We start from the raw sequence: 20,562 nt of genomic DNA on the forward strand, positions 1-20,562 counted from the left end.
TACCTGTTTGTGCCTTTCCTAACCTGCGGAATATATTTTTTTTGAGCTTCTAGAATTGTAGTTTTAAACAGTTTCCAAGCTTCCCCAATGGTTTTGACCCTTTCTACTTTTCTTTTCAGTTTCCTCCCCACATGTCCCCTCATATCAGAGAAGTTACCCTTTTTAAAGTTAAAAGTGGTTGTGTCAGTCTTTTTGGCCAATTCCCTATTTATACACATGTTGAACTCAATAACATTATGATCACTGTTCCCAAGCGGTGCAATCACTTTTACATCTCTCACCAGGTCTTGAGTGTTACTTAGCTCTAAATCAAGGATCGCCTCTCCCCTGGTAGGTTCTGTGACCATCTGCTCCATAGCACAGTCATTTAGAATGTCTAGAAACTCAAGCTCTTTTTCTCGACTAGAACACATATTGACCCAATCAATGTGTGGGTAGTTAAAATCACCTATTACGACACAGTTTTTTTGTCTAGCTGCTATCTTTAATTCATTCATTATTTTATAATCCTCCTCTATCTTTTGATCTGGTGGGCGATAACAAACTCTAGTATTAAGTTTCCTTTTGGGCCCACTATTTCAACCCATAGAATTTCCAGAAGTGAATCCAATTCTCTTAGCCTCTCAGTCTTTCTAGACTTTATACCCTCTCTGACATACAGAGCCACCCCACCTCCAACCCTTCCCCGCCTATCCTTCCGATATAATATATAACCGGGAATCACTATATCCCACTGATTTTCCTCATCCCACCAAGTTTCTGAAATACCCACAATGTCTATTTTTCCCTCCAACACCAAGCACTCCAACTCCAACTTAAACCCATGAGACTTAATCTGGCCTTCTGTAGCCACAGAAAACAAGTATTTGCATTCTTTCATGTGACAGCCCTTCAGATAGTCATGTTCCCCTCCATCTTCTCTTCTCCGGGCTAAACATATTCAGTTCCTTCAGGCTTTATTCACAAGGAATTTTTTTCCAGACCCCCCCAACCCATTTGTTGCTGTCTTCTAAGCCACTTCCAGATTGGCTGCATCTTTTAAAAAGTGCAGTGCACAGGATTAAACACAGATAGAACAAAGCACATGCCTTTACCCTTGATTTAGCAGGACTACATGAGATATTTTTGCTAGTGGCTGAAGCTATCAGAAACCAGCAGTTAGATCTGAGAATAGCTACAAGTATAAAAAAGGTAAAGGTTCCCTTGCTCGAAAGCCAGTCGAATCCGACTCTAGGGTCCGACCCTAGGGTCATCTCCGTTTCAAAGCCAAAGAGCCAGCACTGTCCGAAGACATTTCCATGGTCATGTGGCCGGCATGACTAAACACCAAGGTGCACGGAACGCTGTTACCTTCCCACCGAAGTGGTACCTATTTATCTACTTGCAACTTCTTGCTTTCGAACTGCTAGGTTGGCAGGAGCTGGAACTAGAGACGGGAGCTCACTCCGTCATGTGGCAACTTGGGTCTCGAACTGCTGAACTACTGACCTTCCACAGCCTGCAGTTCAGCATCTTAACCACTTGAGCCACCGCAGCTACCTGCAGATATAGTAATGGAGGCAATCTAGCCCATATAGAAACAAACTCATCAACGGTTTATTTTTAATTCAGACTATTTAATACAGTGTATTTTAAACTCTATGTGACAGGTTATTTTTGCACTTTCTCCCATAGGGGACGTATCAAACACTTAGATGTGGTAACACTTCTGCGTCGGATACAGCCTCCACTGGGCTTTGGCAAGCTCTGCCCTCACCGAGTGGCTTGTAAAGTAAGGCGGTACTTCCCAAATGTTTTGCTAAGAGATGTGCCAACAGAATTTAGTATTTGTTTTCAGTCTTCTCACTTGATCCAAGCATAAGCTCCTACTAAAAATGCCTTTGGTAACATTTTTAAGCAGTAGCCTAGTAGCTCCTTAAGGTGTCACTGGACTCCTGTTTAATTTTGTTACAACAGACTAACATGGCTCCCTGTGGAATTAGAAATCAATTGCAACAATATTCAATGTTGATATCAATCTGGGCAGGAACTTTTGGGGCAGATCCCTTTGCTCCTATGCCCCAGTTTCACATGAGTGAGTGAGTGAGTGAGTGAGTGCGTGCGTGTGTGTGTGTGTGTGTGTGTGTGTGTTGGGAGGGTCAGCTGTCAGGAAAACCTGGAAGTGTTTTTGTTTGAGTAGTCATGCCTGCAATTCACACTGATGGCCTTATTTATTTTATCAAAACATTTATACCCAACCTTTCCTCGTAGTTCAAGGCAGCTTGACACTCATGCAGAGGCAGTGATTCAGAAATTTCTAAAGCTAGGATCTAGGCATGAAAGATCTCCTTCCCCAGAAAAGCACACCTTCAAACTGGGACTCACACTTTTCTCATTCATTTCCTTCCAAAACATAGAAGTATACTAGATTAATGTTAAAGGCAGGTCATGTGAATGCACAAATGACCACCATGCTGCACAAGGCTGAGGTCCAGGAATCAAATTACTACAACTGGAGCCAAAAGTGTAGCACAGATATTGTTCCAGCAAAGACTGAAGGTGAAATGAGGCCTTAAATACTCTTTCATGGGGGTGGAGATACAGGCCCCAAAGTAGGCTGCCCAGTAGTTATTCTAGCTGCCATCTCTGACGGTGGAGTCAATCTGAATGTGAGCTGACCCTGGGAAGACGACCAGATGACCTGAAGAACTGGTCATGAAGGGACGATAGTAGTATTATTCAGAACTTATGCTGATGGGTTCGGCTGGTCAACGGAACCCCATCTTGGACCGATAAGAACTATCAAGAGCACCGGCACTTTGTTGTGATGGATTGTTTTATTATGTTTTTAGCTGTTCAATTATGGCATATGCCTCTTTTGTTAGCTTCCCTGAGCCCATTTGGGAAGGGCGGGATATAAATTTAATAAATAAATAAAGTGCTGTGCCTGGTTACAGTGGTGAGTGTTGTGATAGGGGCTGAGGTGGTTCAGAGCTTTGAGGAGTTGGTGGATGAGAGACCTCTGATTCAGCAGTGGGCTCTGGATGGAGGGTTCAAGTCCAAAGCAGAAGGCAAGACTGTACATCAGGGTGAGTGCACTCAGAGGCTTGGGGTTCCTCCTGCACATCAAAGAGGCTCCTGGAACTGTCTCGACTGCCTCCTTCTGTGGTATTGGTAGCTGCCCAGCTGCCTCTTCTGAGTCTTCTATGTCGAAGTGATACAGCACAGCCCGCAGCCGGTCGGCGAAAGACGAGTGGTCCAGGGCAGCGATCAGCACGTGGTCTAAAAATGGCTGAACTCCGGGGATACCTTTTAGGAGTGAATCCATAAAAGACTGAAAAATACCTGGTGCAACCGAGACTCCGAACTGGAGGCGGTGAACCTTGAAAGCCCCCTTGTGCATCATGATAGTCTGAGCCTCAGCCGTGGTGGCATCAACCGGCAATTGTTGATACGCCTGGGCCAAGTCCAACTTGCCAAAAACCCGGGGGCCCGCAAAAGCAGCCAACACATGGCTCACCACCAGCACCGGGTAAGCGTGTGCCTGCAGAGCCTTATTGAGCGTGCATTTGTAATCAGCACAAATGCGCACATCCCCGTTTGGCTTCACCGGGGTGACTATGGGATTGTCCCACCGTGCAGATGCCACTGGTTCTAAAATCCCTTGTTCCACGAGGTGATCCAGCTCAGCCTCAATCTTAGGCTTCATTGCCAGCCTGGCCTTAATGCGAATGAGGCGCACCACAGGGTCAAGGTCCAGAGAAATAGGGGGCCCAGAGAAACGTCCCAGGGTGCCATCGAAAAAGAGGGGAAATTCAGTGCACACAACGCCAAAATCCTGTGACCGGACCTGGTTGACCCCATTCAAAGATAATCCCAAGGGCCCGAACCAGGAGAGGCCCAGCAGACTGGAAAGTCGCTCCTCCACAACCAGCAGGTCTAAATGGCTGCTAAAGTCCTGGAACTGTACCCGGAACTTGCCCCAGCCCCGTATCGCCACGGGGTTCTTATTACAGTCCCGTAACGCAAAACCCCGTGGCTTATGCGGGGGGGCCCTTTGGGACACAGCTGACGGAGCGTATCCGCGGAGATAATGGAGAACGATGACCCCGTATTGATCTCCATGCTGCAGGGGAACTCCTCTATGAGAACCGTAACATGCACTTTGTTGGGGCTATCCGGGGGCAAGTTACATACCAGATGCTGGTGGTGGTGGGCCGAGAGAGAGTGGAGGTCGATGAGCTGGTTCGTCGAGGTCTGGTGGGCAGAAGTCTCCAGGCGTTGTCCTTTGGAGCAGCAGACCCGGGAGATGTGCCCCGATTTGTTGCACGTCCTGCAAACGGTGTTCCGGAACCGGCAAGACCTGCGTTTGTGGTCCTCCCCGCAGCTGGCGCACGGAGCCGAGGTAGCCAAAGACACTTTGCCTGAGTTGGAAGACGGCTGATGTGGGCGCTGAGACGACCGATGGCGGACCTGTAGCGCCTCGTCCGAGGCGTCGGAGCTGACAGTCGCTTACGTACGATGGACCGCCTTGGTGCGGCGGTCTTGATGCGATTTCTTTTATTCTTTTTTTAAAACCCCAAAGGGATATTTTTTTAATTTTGCAATATACTACAAACTACAAAGAAAATTTTAGGGAGGGGGCTACAATTAGGGATAAAGGAAAGCAAAACACACTATACTAAAACCCCAAGAGTAGGAGATCTTATCTCTGTTAATCTGAATGTTAGTATTATCGGTGTTAATATCACAATATACTTGTTGAGTTCTTGTTTATCTTAGCTTCAGTGTCTATATGTTAATATGTTAGTTGTTATGTGAGTGCTTCCTGATCATCTTCACTTCAAAAGGCCATTTTCCAAGGCCTTCTGCCTTTACTTCGGCTTTCTGTCTCTAAAATCATATACAACTCTGGCTGGACCAGCTCCCGTTTCTGCAGCAGAGTCCTCTTCCGTTCCAGAGGTGGCAGAGTCACTACATTTCATTTCTTCCTCTTTAGACTCTTCCTCTGTTCCCAGCTGACGCCTTACAAACTCTTTGGCTTTAAAAATGGAGTCAATCTTCTCTCTTCTGTCGTTGATCTTAAAGATGACACCCTCCGGGACCACCCATCTGTACGATATTCCATTAGTTTGAAGGAAAATAATTCTTTATAATTTTTCCTCTTTTGTCTGATTTCAAATGGAATGTCTTTTAAAGTTTTGATGATTACATTTCCCATTTTCAGTGGAGTTGCTGATGCCGCTTTTAAGATAGCATCTCTGGTCTATCTTCTTGAGAATCTGACCACTATTTCTCCAGGCAGGCTATTTTTTTATATATAATTGGAGTATGCCCTATAGGCTAGCTCCATTTCTTTTACAAGTTAATCCACTGTTAAGCCTATTACTGGAGCGATGATCTCGCTAAGCATCTTCCTCAGGTCTTCCCGCTCTGCTTCAGGAACTCCCTGGAACCTGAGAATCATGTTAGCTTTTTCCATCTGTAGCTGAAGCAACCCATTTTCTTGGAAGTTTTGCTTCATTTCCACTTCTCCCATTCTTTTCTTCAATTTCTTACTTGTGATGTCTATCTCTTTAATTTTCTCATTTGCCTGCTCCACTTTTTTCTCAGTTTCATTCAGCTGGAGCTGCTGAGCTGCAAAGTTCTTGTTCATCACGTTCAATTGCTGGTTAATACCATTGAGTTGCTCCATCACTGGTTTAAGCATATCCGCTAGCAGTTTAATTACGTCTGCTCCCAGTTTTGGGCTCTAATGCCCGGCGGTTTTGTTTTCAGCTTTCTCTGCTGGGCCGCCATTTTCTCCGTTTTATTTACACTTTCTACCACTCCTTCCCGGCTCGAAAAACTCGCCCCTCGGTAACGCGAATCAAGTAAGTCTCTCAGTACAACTTTGTTAAATTTCCTCCCCTCTCCCCCTTCGATCGCTTGTCAGTTCATGCGCATAAGAGGCGTCCCTCTTTGCGGCTTCTTTTATCATATACTCTCAGTGTTGAAGTGGTCTCCTGCACTTGATGGCATTTTTCCTGCAGGGGTTTTACTGATGACTGAGAACAGTACCTCTTCTTAGTCCACTTCGAAGAGAACTTCCCAGATGAAATCTTTTTTAAGTGCTGGGGAAGAGAGCTACTATCACTGGGCACTGCAAAAAGGAGAAAGACAAAGCAAGTCCTTCAGTGTCAGATGAACTGGCAATGCATGTCCAAATCCCAGCACTAGAACTTTCCAAATTGTTGTTTCTGCACCCATCAGTAGTGATGTACTGAGACTACAAAGAAGTTAGCTGCTAACAGAATACTCTGAAAGTTCTTGTCAGAATCTAGAATCAGGGAATGGAACAAAAGCTAGAGCATGAGCATTTGTGTGACACTGTCTGTGTGAATGCGACAGGAAGGGGGGAAATCATCCAAGTATTGTCACAGATCTCCTTGTGTAGTATCACTACTACTACTAATAAAAGGTGATCAGGCAATTTGTGCCAGGGGAAGGGGTTCTAGGGACAAGATATTCATCAAAGGTCAGTAATTCTAGAAACCAAGTACAGGAGCCTTCAATAATGTCCATTTGGATCATTTGTTGTCCTGGAGTACAAAAACTAAACCTAGACTGATTTTTTATAATTGTATAGTCTAGTTATATCATTAACTGTTTGAGTGGCAATGATATTTTCTGTTATGAAACAGAAACTATTTTTAAAGGCATATTCAGACAGCAGCGCTGCATAATGATCATAGATTATGGAAATGCCCTGGAAAAATACATGAATACATGAACTACAAGGCCCATGCCAGTCCATGTCAAGTGACTATTTCTTTGCTCCTTAACAAGAAGTTGGCAGCAATCTCTGCACTATCTTTTATCAATGACTGTAGCCTGCAAATATTGCTGGGATGCCTGCAGTTCAAAATCAGACAAACTCAGTCACCACAGTCTGTCATAGTGATGGCTGAAAGAGCGATCAGGAAAAAAGAATTATGAATGCCTTTATTATATCAGAATTACAAATTTACAGAATACAGAATGGGGAACCAAATATGCCAAATATAATTTTATCAAGTGAATAGATATTACTGTACTACATACAAGTTAATACGAATAGTTACAAAAATTAGCTTATATCAAATAAGAGAATCAACAATGTGTTGTATTCAAATAAGAGAATCAACAATGTGTTGTATAACGAAGCTGTTGACTTTTCTCTTCGTTTCGTTTCCAGGCTTCCTCAGAAGTAGATTCTCCCGTTCAACAATTAACATTTACTGTGTGATGTTTCCTTTATTCTTCATACATTCTTTATACTTGTCAAAGTTTAGTATCCAACTACGTAACAATAACCTTCATATCCCGCTGTAATCCAATTAGTTTACGCTATGCAATGTTAGATGTAGGCACTCTAACATTGCATAGCATAAACTAATTGGATTAGAGCCGGATTATTCACTTGATAAAATTATATTTGGCATATTCGGTTCCCCGGTAATTCTGTAAATTTGTAATTTTGACTTTTTGGCAACTGGGAGGTCTCTTTGTAATTGCCTTTATTATATGCCATGATGTTTATGGCTGTGCATATGCATACTGACGGAATCCTTACATGTATCCTACTGATAGCTGAGACAATAATACAGTAGAATATCCTTTATCATGCTATGCTGCAGTTTCCTCTGAAGTATTAGGAAACAATCACTCCTAAAGCAGTTTGCTGAATTTGACAGACTATTAGTTCCCTGAAGAAAAAGTTGAGAAATGAAGTTTTGAAACTGGTGTGAGAAAGAAGCATATTCTGTATCAGTATCGTGTTTTCTATCTTTTCCTTCCCCTATAGCGCCTTGTCTCCATGAATATGCCACTGAATAGTGATGGGACTGTCATGTTTAATGCCACTCTTTTTGCACTGGTCAGAACAGCACTGAGGATTAAAACAGAAGGTAAGATAAAGGCCTGAAATATCTGACATGTTTTCGCATGACATATATGGTACATGGGGACAGACAGAAGAAAATTTACCTAAAATGAGTTTCAGAACTGTTATTTTAAAAACTTCAATCCAGGTTCAATATTAAAACAAAATGTTTGCTTTTCAAAGTCAAACTGTTTAACACCTCAGAATCTGATTTTACTTCTGAGGATCACCAGACTTGAGCATCAACCAGAATGCTTACTCAGACCTTTATATCTGAGCAAGCATCTAGTGATCAAGGATCTAAGAGGGGTTGGATAGCATTTTTAACAATACCTTTTTTATTTTAAACATTTTAGAGTTTTTAACTGGTAATTTGTTTTCATTAAATTTTATTCACAATGAGAAACTGGTGGATTGGGTAGGTTGCAGATCTAAAATTATTTTTAAATTGTTAATTATTTTAAAGCACAGACATTCAGCCATTGATATCCCACACTCCATCAAGAAAGTCCTAAATTAGTTCACAACACAATCATTCAAACAATAAGCAACTTAATTGAGGGATGTACACTAAAACAACAGCATTAACTATTTGATAGAACCAGAATAGTAAATTGGCATTATTTATTTATATTTAAATTATTTTTGCCTTACTTTCTCAGTCCCAGGATCACAGAATCATAGCATTGGGACCTCCAGGGTAATCTAGTCCAACTCCCTGCACAATGCATGAAATTCACAACTACCTTTCCCACACACACCCAGTGACCCCTGCTTCATGTCCAGGAGATGGCAAAAAACTTCCAGGATCTCTAGCCAAACTGGCCTGGAGAAAAATTGCTTCCTGACTCCAAAGGGTCGATCAGCATTTCCCTGGGCATGTAACAAAGGGCCACAAGAACTAATCACTGATGCAACCCTTCCTGCCCTCCTTCTCATGATCTGCCTAAGTTCACAGAATCAGCATTGCTATCAGATGGCCATCTAGCCTCTGTTTAAAAACCTCCAAAGGAGAGCCCACCATCTCCCAAACAAAGCCTGTTCCACTGAGGAACTGTTACCACCAATGGCCTGCCTTGTTGTTGGGAGAAATTAGCTATGTGGCAGGGGAGGCCAGAGGGGTACAGGAATCACACACCAATTGTATACCAAGGTCCGGAACAGTAGGAAGGCTCCAGATTTGAAGAGTAAATTAAATATTTTATTTAAAAGTTTCCCTAATTACAAGCACACTAAGCATTCCAAAATAGCAAGCAATACAAAACTAAGAAAGCAGAGGTGATTGATAATGAATAGAGGGGTCAGTTACGGGTTAATACTATCTGTCTAGACATGCAGAAGTCCTTGAAGAGAATAGCACCAATGGCCAGCATTATGCGCTATGGGAAGGCCCCAAGAAGAGACTCTAGGGGTGTACTCAAAGTACCGGCACCCTCCTGAGTGCACACCTAGATGGCCATGTCCGTGGATAGATATACACCTTGGAGAACAATGCTGACCAATAGGAGGTCTTGACGGGCTTGTCTCAGGTGAAGACAAAAGATTACCTGGGCCAGTCATGGGTCCCAAGGGGTGCAGCATCAGGAGGAGCCAGACCTAGGTGTGACCAGTGAGGTTCCAGAGGGGCAGAGCCTGGATTAACAATAGCATTGATGGTTTTTCTGTCCACTAATTATCCAGTCAATGCAGTTTGAAAAAGTTCCCAGGGTTATACAAAAGGTGGGAGATGGGTCCCTGATAAGCATCAGAAAGGATCATTAAACATTTGAATGTATGATTAGTTTATCTCAGTATCCTGAGGGAAGGAGTAGGAAGGACAGTTGGGGAGACAAAGGATTTCCACATAGACATAGATGCACACAAAAGGGCTGGGTGAAGTTCTGGAGACAGAAAGGCTAATCACCAGGAGGTCTTTGAACAGCCTTTAGAAATGTAGATACTTTACCTGGTAGAACTGCCATTGTTGCATATGCATACCTTTGTTGGGTGGGGGAGAAGACTGGAAGTTTCCTCTGAGGGCTGCCTTTATACCATCTGAAAATAGAGAGCCTTTTCCAAAGCGATGGCTTGCTCTGTATTTCACAACCAGGAGTGCCTTCCTTGGGTCTCTGGTTCAGGTTAGAAAGTGGGGTGCCCCTTCTGTTGGGGCTACCCTAGAGTAAGGCAGCGCCTCTGGGCTACAGAACTGCTCTGTCAGTACTTTCTTCCTAAAATTTAGCTGAAAACACTTTTGATTTATTTTCAACCCATTGGTTCTGGTCTGACCATCTGAGGCAACAGAAAACAACTCTGCACCAATATTTCCTCTAAGCTGTGGAGTCCTGTGAGCAAAAATTCTACTTTGTGAGCTAATGACATTAAAGTTGTGAGTGAGCGATTTGGCTACTGCATAAATTAGTCTGCTCTGGGGCCATCCTTCCTGAGCTAAGACAAAAATGTGTGAGCCAGAGGCTAAAAAACTGTGAGCTAGCTCACACTAACTCAGCTTAGAGGGAACACTGCTCTGCACCATCCTTTACACGACAACCCTTCAAGTACTTGAAGATGGTTATCATATGACCTCTCAGTCGTCTCCTCTCCAGGCTAAACATACCCAACTCCTTCAACCTTTTCTCATAGGACTTGGTCCCCAGACCCCTCACCATCATCGTTGTTCTCCCCTGGACACATTCCAGCTTGTCTATATCCTTCTTAAATTGTGGTGCCCAAAACTGAACACAATACTCTAGGTGAGGTCTAACCAGAGCAAATTAAGTGATACCATCACTTTGCATGATCTGGACACTATACTTCTGTTGATACAGCCCAAAATTGCATTTGCCTTTTCAACTACTGCATCACACTTCTGACTCATGTTCAGTGTATGGTCTGCTAATACCCCTAGATCCTTTTCGCACAAACTACTGCCAAGACAATTCTTTCCCATCCTAACATTATGCATTTGATTTTTCCTACCTAAATGCAGAACTTTACATTTATCCCCATTGCAATTCCTCTTATTTGTTTTAGCCCCGTTTTCCAGCCTGTCAAGATCATGATGTTTGAGGAGGCTTCCCAAAATGTCAACAATACTTTAAAATAACAAGATTACAACAGGCAAAGCAACAGCATAAAAATAGGAAATAAGAGAACATAGTACAACATAGTAAAAAAAGCATCAGATAAAAACAATGGAAGCAGCCCAAAATATATGAAATAGCATTCTTAAAAGCAAAAAACAGTTTCCAGCAGTGTTCCTGCTAAGCTGAATTAGTGTGAGCTAGCTCACAGTTTTTTGGTCTCCAGCTCACACATTTTTGTCTTAGCTCAGGAAGGATGGCTCCAGAGCAAACTATTTTATGCAGTACCCAAATCACTCACTCACAACTTAATGCCAGTAGCTCACAAAGCAGAATTTTTTCTCACAAGACTCCACAGCTTAGAGAGGATTGGTTTCCAGTGCTCAGAGGGTACAGCTCCTATTCTAGTTTAAAGCCTGACATTCCTTATCCTGAAGGGATAAAGAATGGGAATTTATGGTTTTGGATGTACTTAGATTCATGCATAGGGACACAGGTGCCTGTCAGCTGCCTATTTGTGGGTTGTGGGGTTGTTCACAGATGTTTTCTTCAAAGTGAAGTTCCCTCAGATAAAGTTTTAATTCTCCTGTGGTCTAGAGAGCTGATGATCCTCAGGTCTTCTCCCAATGCTATGGTCTGTCCATTTTTTTACTGTCTCTGGAATCTCTGGGGCTCACTGCCTCCAATACACTCTTCCTTCTGCTGACTGTCCCTCTACTGTTGTCATTTTATATGGAGCCACTGATGGCAAAATTCCTCAGAAGGAGTATCTGCTGACAGTAAAATCTAACAATAAAGCAAGAAGCAAAAAATGTATCACAAGGCAAAAAAAATCCCACTAACATATCTTCATCAACAAAATGCCCAGGAAGAAAAGAAAGATGTCCTTTGGTAACTAAAGCTCATCAGGCTTAGTGCCAGGCAGCTGGCTGTGGGGAAGGGATTCCAAAGCTGAAGTGCCATGATAAAGATGGCCCAAAGAAGACCTCTGAAAATGCAGGCATGCAGACCAGGGCCTCTGCCAAGGATCTTAGGTGCCTGGTAAGTTTCTTTGGGAGCAGGCATCCCTTGAATTACCCCAGTGCATTGGGAGATGGTTTACTTGAGGCAGCTTCATATGCATTGGCAGCTTAGTATGCATTGTAGATATTTTTCTGCTCTCTGTTTATACACATGAAGAATGTATTCAAACCCCTTAAATTCTTTTGCCTCATCCTCTCCCACGGTGCCTTGTTGATCATGAAGATATGTATGTCTTCATTTATCTTTCTTGTCCAGTCTTCAGTTTTTTGATCAGACCGAAGCTCTTTCTGAAAATCCTGTCTTCCTGTAATTTCCTATTTAAAATAGCTGTACATAAATGGGCATATTTCTGTGTTGCATAAGAACTGCCATTCCTCTAATGACTTATCTGAATACCATTTCCTCTGGCAGGTAACTTGGAGCAAGCCAATGAAGAGTTGCGTGCAATCATTAAGAAAATCTGGAAGCGTACCAGTATGAAGCTTCTGGATCAGGTTGTCCCCCCAGCAGGTGGTAAGTACACCTGTTTTTCAACTGTCTCTTTAGTCCTACTGACAATCTGTAATTTGCTCTGTGATCCCCAAGAAAAAAGAAACTACCTTACTTTAATGTAAAAATACCTAGTTGCCCGGCTGCCACTAAATAGTTGTTTATCAGCTGAACATAACTGTTTTCAGCATCTTCTTTGCTTTTTTTCAAAATGTCCTTACCTAGATGATGAGGTAACGGTTGGAAAGTTCTATGCCACATTCCTAATCCAAGAGTATTTCCGGAAATTCAAGAAACGCAAAGAACAGGGCCTTGTTGGTAAACCTTCACAGCGAAATGCACTTTCTCTCCAGGTAAGAAATGCGCACCCAGAGTAAAGGCCATATATATGAAAACGCAAAGTGGGCCTTTTACATATTGGTTAGCATTGTATCACCCCATTCACCTGTATTTTCTATTGTCCTTTCAAAGATGTAAACCAGGGATTCTTATTCTATGAGCAGGGCAAACGGTTATGAGGAGCTCCCAAAGGCAGATACAAACTCTCTTCTGACAACTCATAAACAGAACATCATTCTCTCTCACTCACTCACTGACTCTATCACACACACAGAGTAATTGCAGTATAGCTATGTCAGCTACCCTTTTTTGTGCTTTTTCTTGTTTCAGAAGGGATAATGCTCGATTTTTCACAGGCTTCTGGGGTTTTCTGAAGCCTCAGTTGCATTGCAGTCATTTATATGTCCACTGCAAGATCAAATCATAGGATGTGGTCAAGTCTTTCCTTTGGGTAGGAAAAAATAAACAATTTTTTTACTTACTAAGGAGTGACAAAGTAGGATAAAATTCAAGATCATAAACTGGGCTTACTGGTTAAAGAAGATCCTTCAAACCTAAGCACATTTACTAGGAAGTAAGTTCCATTGGAATCAAAAGAACTTACTTCCAAGTAATGTATTTTGGGTCAAATTGAAGTGAATGTATAAGTGAAAGCAGCATCCTGAGTACTGAGAGAAACTATTCTGTTGTCATTCACCATCTCTGAGTTTCACTATATTATAAAGATAAATAATGCAATTAAAATATTATTTTGTGGCTGACACATATTTAGTGTTCTAATATTTCCCTTAACACCTTTGAAGAAAAGATTACATGATTTTAGTGTACAGTCACAGTTATAGTAAATAAGAATATTTTCATGCTGTGCCCAAGTAACCAATGTCCACTCACCCAAATCAGCCCTCAACATGATTGGACTATGATGCTACTGCAATGTGTTAAGTAATTAAATCCTGAAAAGTCTAGAAAAAGTTATGTACACTTAAGTCTTACTGTAATCACTGAGTCCTGATTGTCTTGCTCTTCAGTGCTACGCTAAAGAACATAAGAACATAAGAGACGCCAATGTTGGATCAGGCCAAAGGCCCATCCAGTCCAACCCGCTGTATCACACAGTGGCCAGAAATACCAGTGCCATCAGGAGGTCCACCAGTGGGGCCAGGACATTAGAAGCCCTCCCACTGTTGATCCCCCCCCCTAGCACTAAGAAGACAGAGCATCACTTGCCCCAGAGCCCCTATCTATACCTTGTGGCTAATAGCCACTGATGGACCTCTGCTCCATATGCTTATCTAATTCCCTTTTGAAGCCGTCCATGCTTGTAGCCGCCACCACTTCCTGTGGCAGTGAATTCCAAGTGTTAATCACTCTTTGGGTGAAGAAGTACTTCCTTTTATCCGTTCTAACCCGACCGCTCAGCAATTTCATGGAGTGCCCACGGGTTCTTGTATTGTGAGAAAGGGAGAAAAGTACCTCTTTCTCTACCTGCTCTTTCCCATGCATAATCTTATAAACCTCGATCATGTCACCCCTCAGTCGTCTTTTCTCCAAGCTAAAGAGCCCTAAGCGCTTTAACCTTTCCTCATAGGGAAAGTGTTCCAACCCTTTTATCATTCGAGTTGCCCTTTTCTGCACTTTTTCCAAAGCTATAATATCCTTTTTAAGGTGTGGTGCCCAGAACTGCACACAGTATTCCAAATGAGGTCTCACCATTGATTTATATAGGGGCATTATTATATTGGCTGATCTGTTTTCAATACCCTTCCTAATAATCCCCAGCATAGCATTGGCCTTCTTTATTGCAGTCACACACTGTCTCGACATTTTCAGTGAGTTATCCACTACAACTCCAAGATCTCTCTCTTGCTCAGTCTCTGCCAGTTCAGACCCCATCAATGTGTATTTATATTTAGGATTTTTGGCTCCAATGTGCATCACCTTGCACTTGGCCACATTGAACCCCATTTGCCATGTTGACGCCCACTTGCCCATCTTTGACAGATCCCTTTGGAGTGCCTCACAATCCTCACTGGTTTTCACCACCCTGAACAACTTTGTATCATCCGCAAATTTAGCCACTTCACTGCTTACTCCCAACTCCAAATCATTAATGAACAAGTTAAAAAGCAGTGGACCAAGTACTGATCCCTGTGGTACCCCACTGCTTACCCCCCTCCACTGGGAGAACTGCCCATTTATACTCACTCTCTGTTTTCTATTAATTAGCCAGTTTTTGATCCATAAAAGGACTTGTCCTTTTATCCCATGATTTCTGAGCCTTTGATGAGGAACTTTATCAAAAGCTTTCTGGAAGTCAAGGTAAACAATATCTATTGGATCCCCCTTGTCCACATGTTTGTTCACCCCCTCAAAGAACACTAATAGGTTAGTGAGACAAGATCTTCCCTTACAGAACCCATGTTGAGTCTGCCTCAATAGGTTTTGTTCATCTATGTGCCTACTAATTCTTTCCTTAATAATGGTTTCCACCAATTTACCCGGTATCGACGTCAGACTGACTGGCCTGTAATTTCCCGGATCTCCTCTGGAACCCTTTTTTTTCTGGAACTTGAGCCTTTACGATGCAGAGACTCCCTCAAGAACCTTCTCAGTAGTTAATATATAATTATTTAAAATATTTTTATCCCACTTTTCTCCCCTTTGCGGTTCTGGGGTGGGGAGTTAATTAATTAGGAAACAGAGATCAACAGAAATATTGTTGAGGAGCAAGATGTTCAGTTGGCAATAAATGGCCAAGGAATTTAATCTAAATCTTCACTTGAATACTAAAACATCCAGTTTCGTCGGAAGTCAGTGAGTTCAAAGCATAGATCTGTGAAATAATTTTAAAGTGTCACTTTTATTTTTCTTACCTGCTAGTGTGCTGAATTGCATTATTTTCCAGGCTGGTCTGCGTACATTACATGACATTGGGCCAGAAATCCGACGGGCTATCTCTGGAGACTTGACTGCTGAAGAAGAGTTAGACAAGGCCATGAAAGAAGCTGTTTCTGCTGCCTCTGAGGATGATATCTTCAGAGTAAGTATTGCTTCTGTTACCTCTGTTAACCTATGGGATGAAAAGGTCACAGTGTATCAAAATTGAATCACAAATAGGCATTTACTAATGATGACTGATTAATTTTGCAAAAATGAGACCTATGGAAAAACACATTCTGCTCCAACACACTTTTTCATAGCCACAATACATGACAGTAAACTTGATGGCTTGTTTCAATCATGAAAGAATCAGCTTCAGGCCATCAATGGACAAGGATGGCTTTGTACACATTCAGGGGATTTACCAGGTATGCAGGGAAAAATTATAAATTAACCTCCCGGAAGAGAGAGGAAATGGCTTGATAGGGACTGAGTATGTTCTAGGAGGCACAGAATATTGAGAGCTGCCGTGCATCGGCTACAGAAGAGGAAGGACCTTAATGAGGTTTCAGATCCTTGAGAGGGAAGCAGTTCTTCACAGGCCCAAAGCTTGCTAGCGACAAGACAAAACCTTTGGAATACCATTTATTCTTTGATATTTCTTCATTTTGTAACCACGAGGAAGACCTTAAATGTGATACAAAGAACCAGACTTCCTTAGTAGACATTTTCAGGTTAAGAATTCTGTACCACAGAGAAATGTGTGTGGCATACTCATCCCTAAATGTCTTTCCTCCATTTCATCTGACAACATATATTTATGCCTCTTTTTTATATTTAACTATAACCAAAGATTTATGAGAGAAAGGAGACTTATAGATAAGCAGTTAAAGAACAACATTCCTCCTGGTGGGTCCATGAACCTTTCAATTGCAAGTTGTACTGATGCAGCACAGAGAAACACAGGAAGGTCCAATATTTGGGGAGGAGCTGTGGCTCAGTAGCAGAGCATCAGCCTGAGACCCTAGAAAGCTGCTGCCAGTCTGAATAGACAATAGTGACTTTGATGGACCAAAGGTCTGATTCAGTATAATAAATGATATAAAATTATCTTAAGAATCCTCTTGCCAATAACAGGTAGACTAGGAAATACATATAGTGAATTCCATTTTAGTTATGCTAATTTATGTTTTTTGCTTTCTGGAGCAGCATTGTTGCCTCTGTACCTATCCTCAGGAAACACTTGGCAAGCTTTCTCCTGTAGAGAAGAGTAAAGTTTGAAGGTGTTCTTAATTATTATTATTATTATTATTATTATTTTCGATTTGCTACCCCGCTCAAACCCCCTAAGGGGTCTCTGAGCGGCTTACAGATTAACCTTTATACCTAATCTATGGCCACAGAAACACAGGGTGGGGACAATCCCTACCGGCACCTAGTGGAGGCACTGGAATTCCCGGGTCAGCTTTCGCCGGCTCAACGTCTCGGCAGTCTCTGGCTCCATTTTTCTTTCGACTGTCTTAATACCTTAGGACACCTGATAGATGACTCCTATCCATTCAAATCCATTGTCTCATATCACCTGATCTAGAGGCAGGGAAATAGCCTGCCTGTGTAATCAACAGGTATTTTTAATGGATGGAGGTTATGGCTCTACTGACCAAACAGATTTAACTTTAGCCCCAGTGACTTTACAAAATTAAACAGGACCCTGCCCAACACTGCTTGGAAAAGAAAAAAAATCTGCCCAAGGCTCCTTCTGAGTAACCAATTACGGCTTCCTCGTATCCATGATTTTTTCCATGAGATGCACCTGGAGGATTTACAGCTCATCAAGGATCTGCACAAGAAGAAATGGATGAGATCTTCTGTGTCTTACACAGAATTGGACTAGACATCATGGTTTTCTGGATTTTCTAACAGAATTCTAAATCTCCATGTCCCAGTTTTCTCTCCTTCACGCTTCTGTTACAGTTTTTGTGTTCTTTCTGATCAATGTTCCTATAGATTAGTTAATTAAGCTAAGAAGAAAATGTAAATGGTAGTTATGCAGAATTCCATATTTCTAGCCTGAACATAAGGCAACTAAATGTAAGTCAACCATATTTCACTTCAAACAAAACTACACTCTTGTGCCGGAAACAATAGACCTTTGCTTCATTCACTAAGAATATGTTTTTGATTTTACCCACAGAGAGCTGGTGGATTGTTTGGAAATCATGTCAGCTACTACCAGAGCGATGGAAGAAGTTCGTTTCCTCAGACATTCACCACTCAACGCCCTTTGCACATCAACAAATCTAGCAACAACCAGGGAGACACGGAATCCCCCTCCCATGAGAAGCTTGTGGATTCCACCTTCACTCCAAGCAGCTACTCCTCATCAGGCTCTAATGCTAACATCAACAATGCCAACAACACTGCCTTGAGCCGCTTCCCCAGCCCACCAAGGTACCCCAGCACTGTCAGCACTGTAGAAGGCCACAGTACTCCTTTGTCACCCTCTGCACGGATCCGGGAACCCCCATGGAAGCTTGGTTGCAGAAGGTAAAGGGCATTGGTGGTAGCAGAAGTCCTAAAATGTATCATTAATATGGCATTGTTATTTTATTTATATATCTAATACCCCACTTTTGTTCCCAAGAGGGATCCAAAGTGGCTTTCAACATCATTTTCTCCATCTTTGTATTATCATTATGGTAACTCAGTGAGATAGGTTAGTCTGAGAGAGAGAGAGAGAGAAAGAGAGAGAGAGACTGGCCCAAGGTTGCCCAATTGAATCCCATGGCAAAGGGGAAATACAAACTTATTCCAGATCCTAGTCCAACATTTTAACCACTGCAATAGGATCTTTACAGAACAAATGCATAAAAACTTATTAAAAACCTAATCCACCCTGCACATATATGGTCGTGGAAAGGGCCGTCAAGTCACAGCTGACTTATGGCAATCTCATAAGACTTTCAAGGCAACAGACAAACAGGTGGTTTGCCATTGCCTGACTCTGCATAGCAACCCCGGACTTCCTTGGTGGTCTCTCATCCAACTACTAATCAGAGCTAACAATGCTTAGCTTCCAAGATCTGACGAGATCGAGTTAGCCTGGGCTATCCAGGTAAGGGCAAGTTTCCTCATTATACCGATAGAAGAGGTTGTTGGCCAACGCTATGCATATTTATTCAAAAATGTCCACGGTGTACAGATCCTCTGTGGTCTCAACATGTCTTTTTCACATTGACCTACGTAGTGTATGGAAATGATTCTGTTCCTTTGGGCAAAGTATGTATATACATATAGGTTTATTGATATGTTTTCCTCCCCTTCTTTGGGGTATATATTTCATGAGTTTCGTAGCAGTTTACATCAATTCACATCCATATGGCTGAGAATGATATTGGCCTATAGCAGTCAGATTTGTTTGGACAAAACTATATGCAGTCTCTTAAGAGACAATAAATGTGTGCCATCTAAACAGGGTTTTTCCATTGCTATGCCAAAATTCACATCTAATTTATCTGTATCTCCTTTCATAGTGATCTATAATTCTGATACTATCTTCTTTTCCTTCCCATGCTCCCTTGTGAACTAGGACGCATTACTATGAAGCACTGGGGCGGTAGGTGCTTCTTGGTGCATTATACTTAGGATATGTTAGTTAAATTAAACCACTCTTTTCCAGTGCTAAGAGGCCTGTTAAGGGGGGGAAATAATATATCAGACAGACTAATGAAGGATTTACTCTAATGTAGGGTGAAAATTTACAAGCATGTATTAGTTACTCAGAGTATGTTTCAGTCACCTTTTAACTCAGGGATCCCTGACCTTCTTGTCAAGCCTGCAGGCACCTTTGGAATTCTGATGCAGAGTAGTGGGTGCAACCACAAAACTTGCTGCCACAGGAGGCAGAGCCAACCACAGAATGTCATGGAGTGAGGTCATGCACACCTCTAATAAAGACTCATCCAACATTTCAGACAAGCTCTTTTTTAAAAAAATGTTTTCTTGCATACAAACAGAAACACAGTGAAGACCCTTGTGCTGTAGTGACAGCTGTTGCTGAACCAACTTTTAAAAACTCGGCACAGCAATCCGATCTCCAGTAGTCCTGCTGGTCAAAAGTCCCTCCTGGCCCCACCCACTTTCTAAAAAGTCTTGGTGGGAGCCAAGAAAGGTGTCGGCAGGCACCATGGCACCCACAGGTAACACATTGAGGACCCTGTTTTAACTAATTCAGGAAGTATTTAGGGAATGCTGTAGCACAACTACATGTTTTGTGGGAGTCATCTGATCCTTTTTATGTTGTTGTTTTAATTGTAAGTCACATTGAGCAGGACTCTGAAGAGGCGGCATAGAAATATCTAAATAAATAAATAATATTTGTTCAGTGCAGTAGGATGGAAGTTAATCATTTCCCCCTTGTTGTTTTCCCGATCAGTATCCGCACCCACCATCCTACCCAGTTTGTTCTTTGGCCTGAAGGGGAACATAGGTAACTGGATTGTTCTGTCTAGGGTCAAACAGTAGCTTGGGATAGAGACAATTTTGATCAGGCAAAAGCACTGAGGAAAAGAATTAAACATTCCCTCCCAATGTTGGAACCAAATTGACAGCCTCCTGCAGCACATTTCTGTTGGGAGATAAATCACAGATTTCTCACAAAAAGCATAGCATAGCCCTAACAAATATGATTTTCCCCCTCTTCTAATATGTGTGTATCTATAGGGTAATGGTTATAATCTGGCACAAAGAGAGAGTGGTAATTATTTCATTTTAATTCAGAATAAAGTGGTATGAGTAGGAGATAGCTTTAGTTTATGGGTATAAGACACAGTTTACCATTGATATAGATTAGTAATTACTAGTTACATCTTTTTATACCAATGACCAAGA

The 20,562-nt window shown here is 42.1% G+C and overlaps 1 protein-coding gene across 1 annotated transcript in view; it reads left to right on the top strand.

The window, feature by feature from the left end:
* CACNA1C (calcium channel, voltage-dependent, L type, alpha 1C subunit) overlaps window positions 1-20,562 on the top strand; it is a 629,866-nt gene that overhangs the window by 593,941 nt on the left and 15,363 nt on the right. Inside the window, 6 exon segments of the mRNA XM_015422869.1 lie at window positions 1,675-1,771; window positions 7,805-7,907; window positions 12,376-12,477; window positions 12,679-12,806; window positions 15,698-15,832; window positions 17,867-18,219. Of these exon segments, the coding sequence (XP_015278355.1) occupies window positions 1,675-1,771; window positions 7,805-7,907; window positions 12,376-12,477; window positions 12,679-12,806; window positions 15,698-15,832; window positions 17,867-18,219 (918 nt within the window).

The sequence above is a fragment of the Gekko japonicus genome, unplaced genomic scaffold (genome assembly GCF_001447785.1).
Source record: "Gekko japonicus isolate JY-2015 unplaced genomic scaffold, Gekko_japonicus_V1.1 scaffold34, whole genome shotgun sequence".
Classification (NCBI taxonomy): domain Eukaryota; kingdom Metazoa; phylum Chordata; class Lepidosauria; order Squamata; family Gekkonidae; genus Gekko; species Gekko japonicus.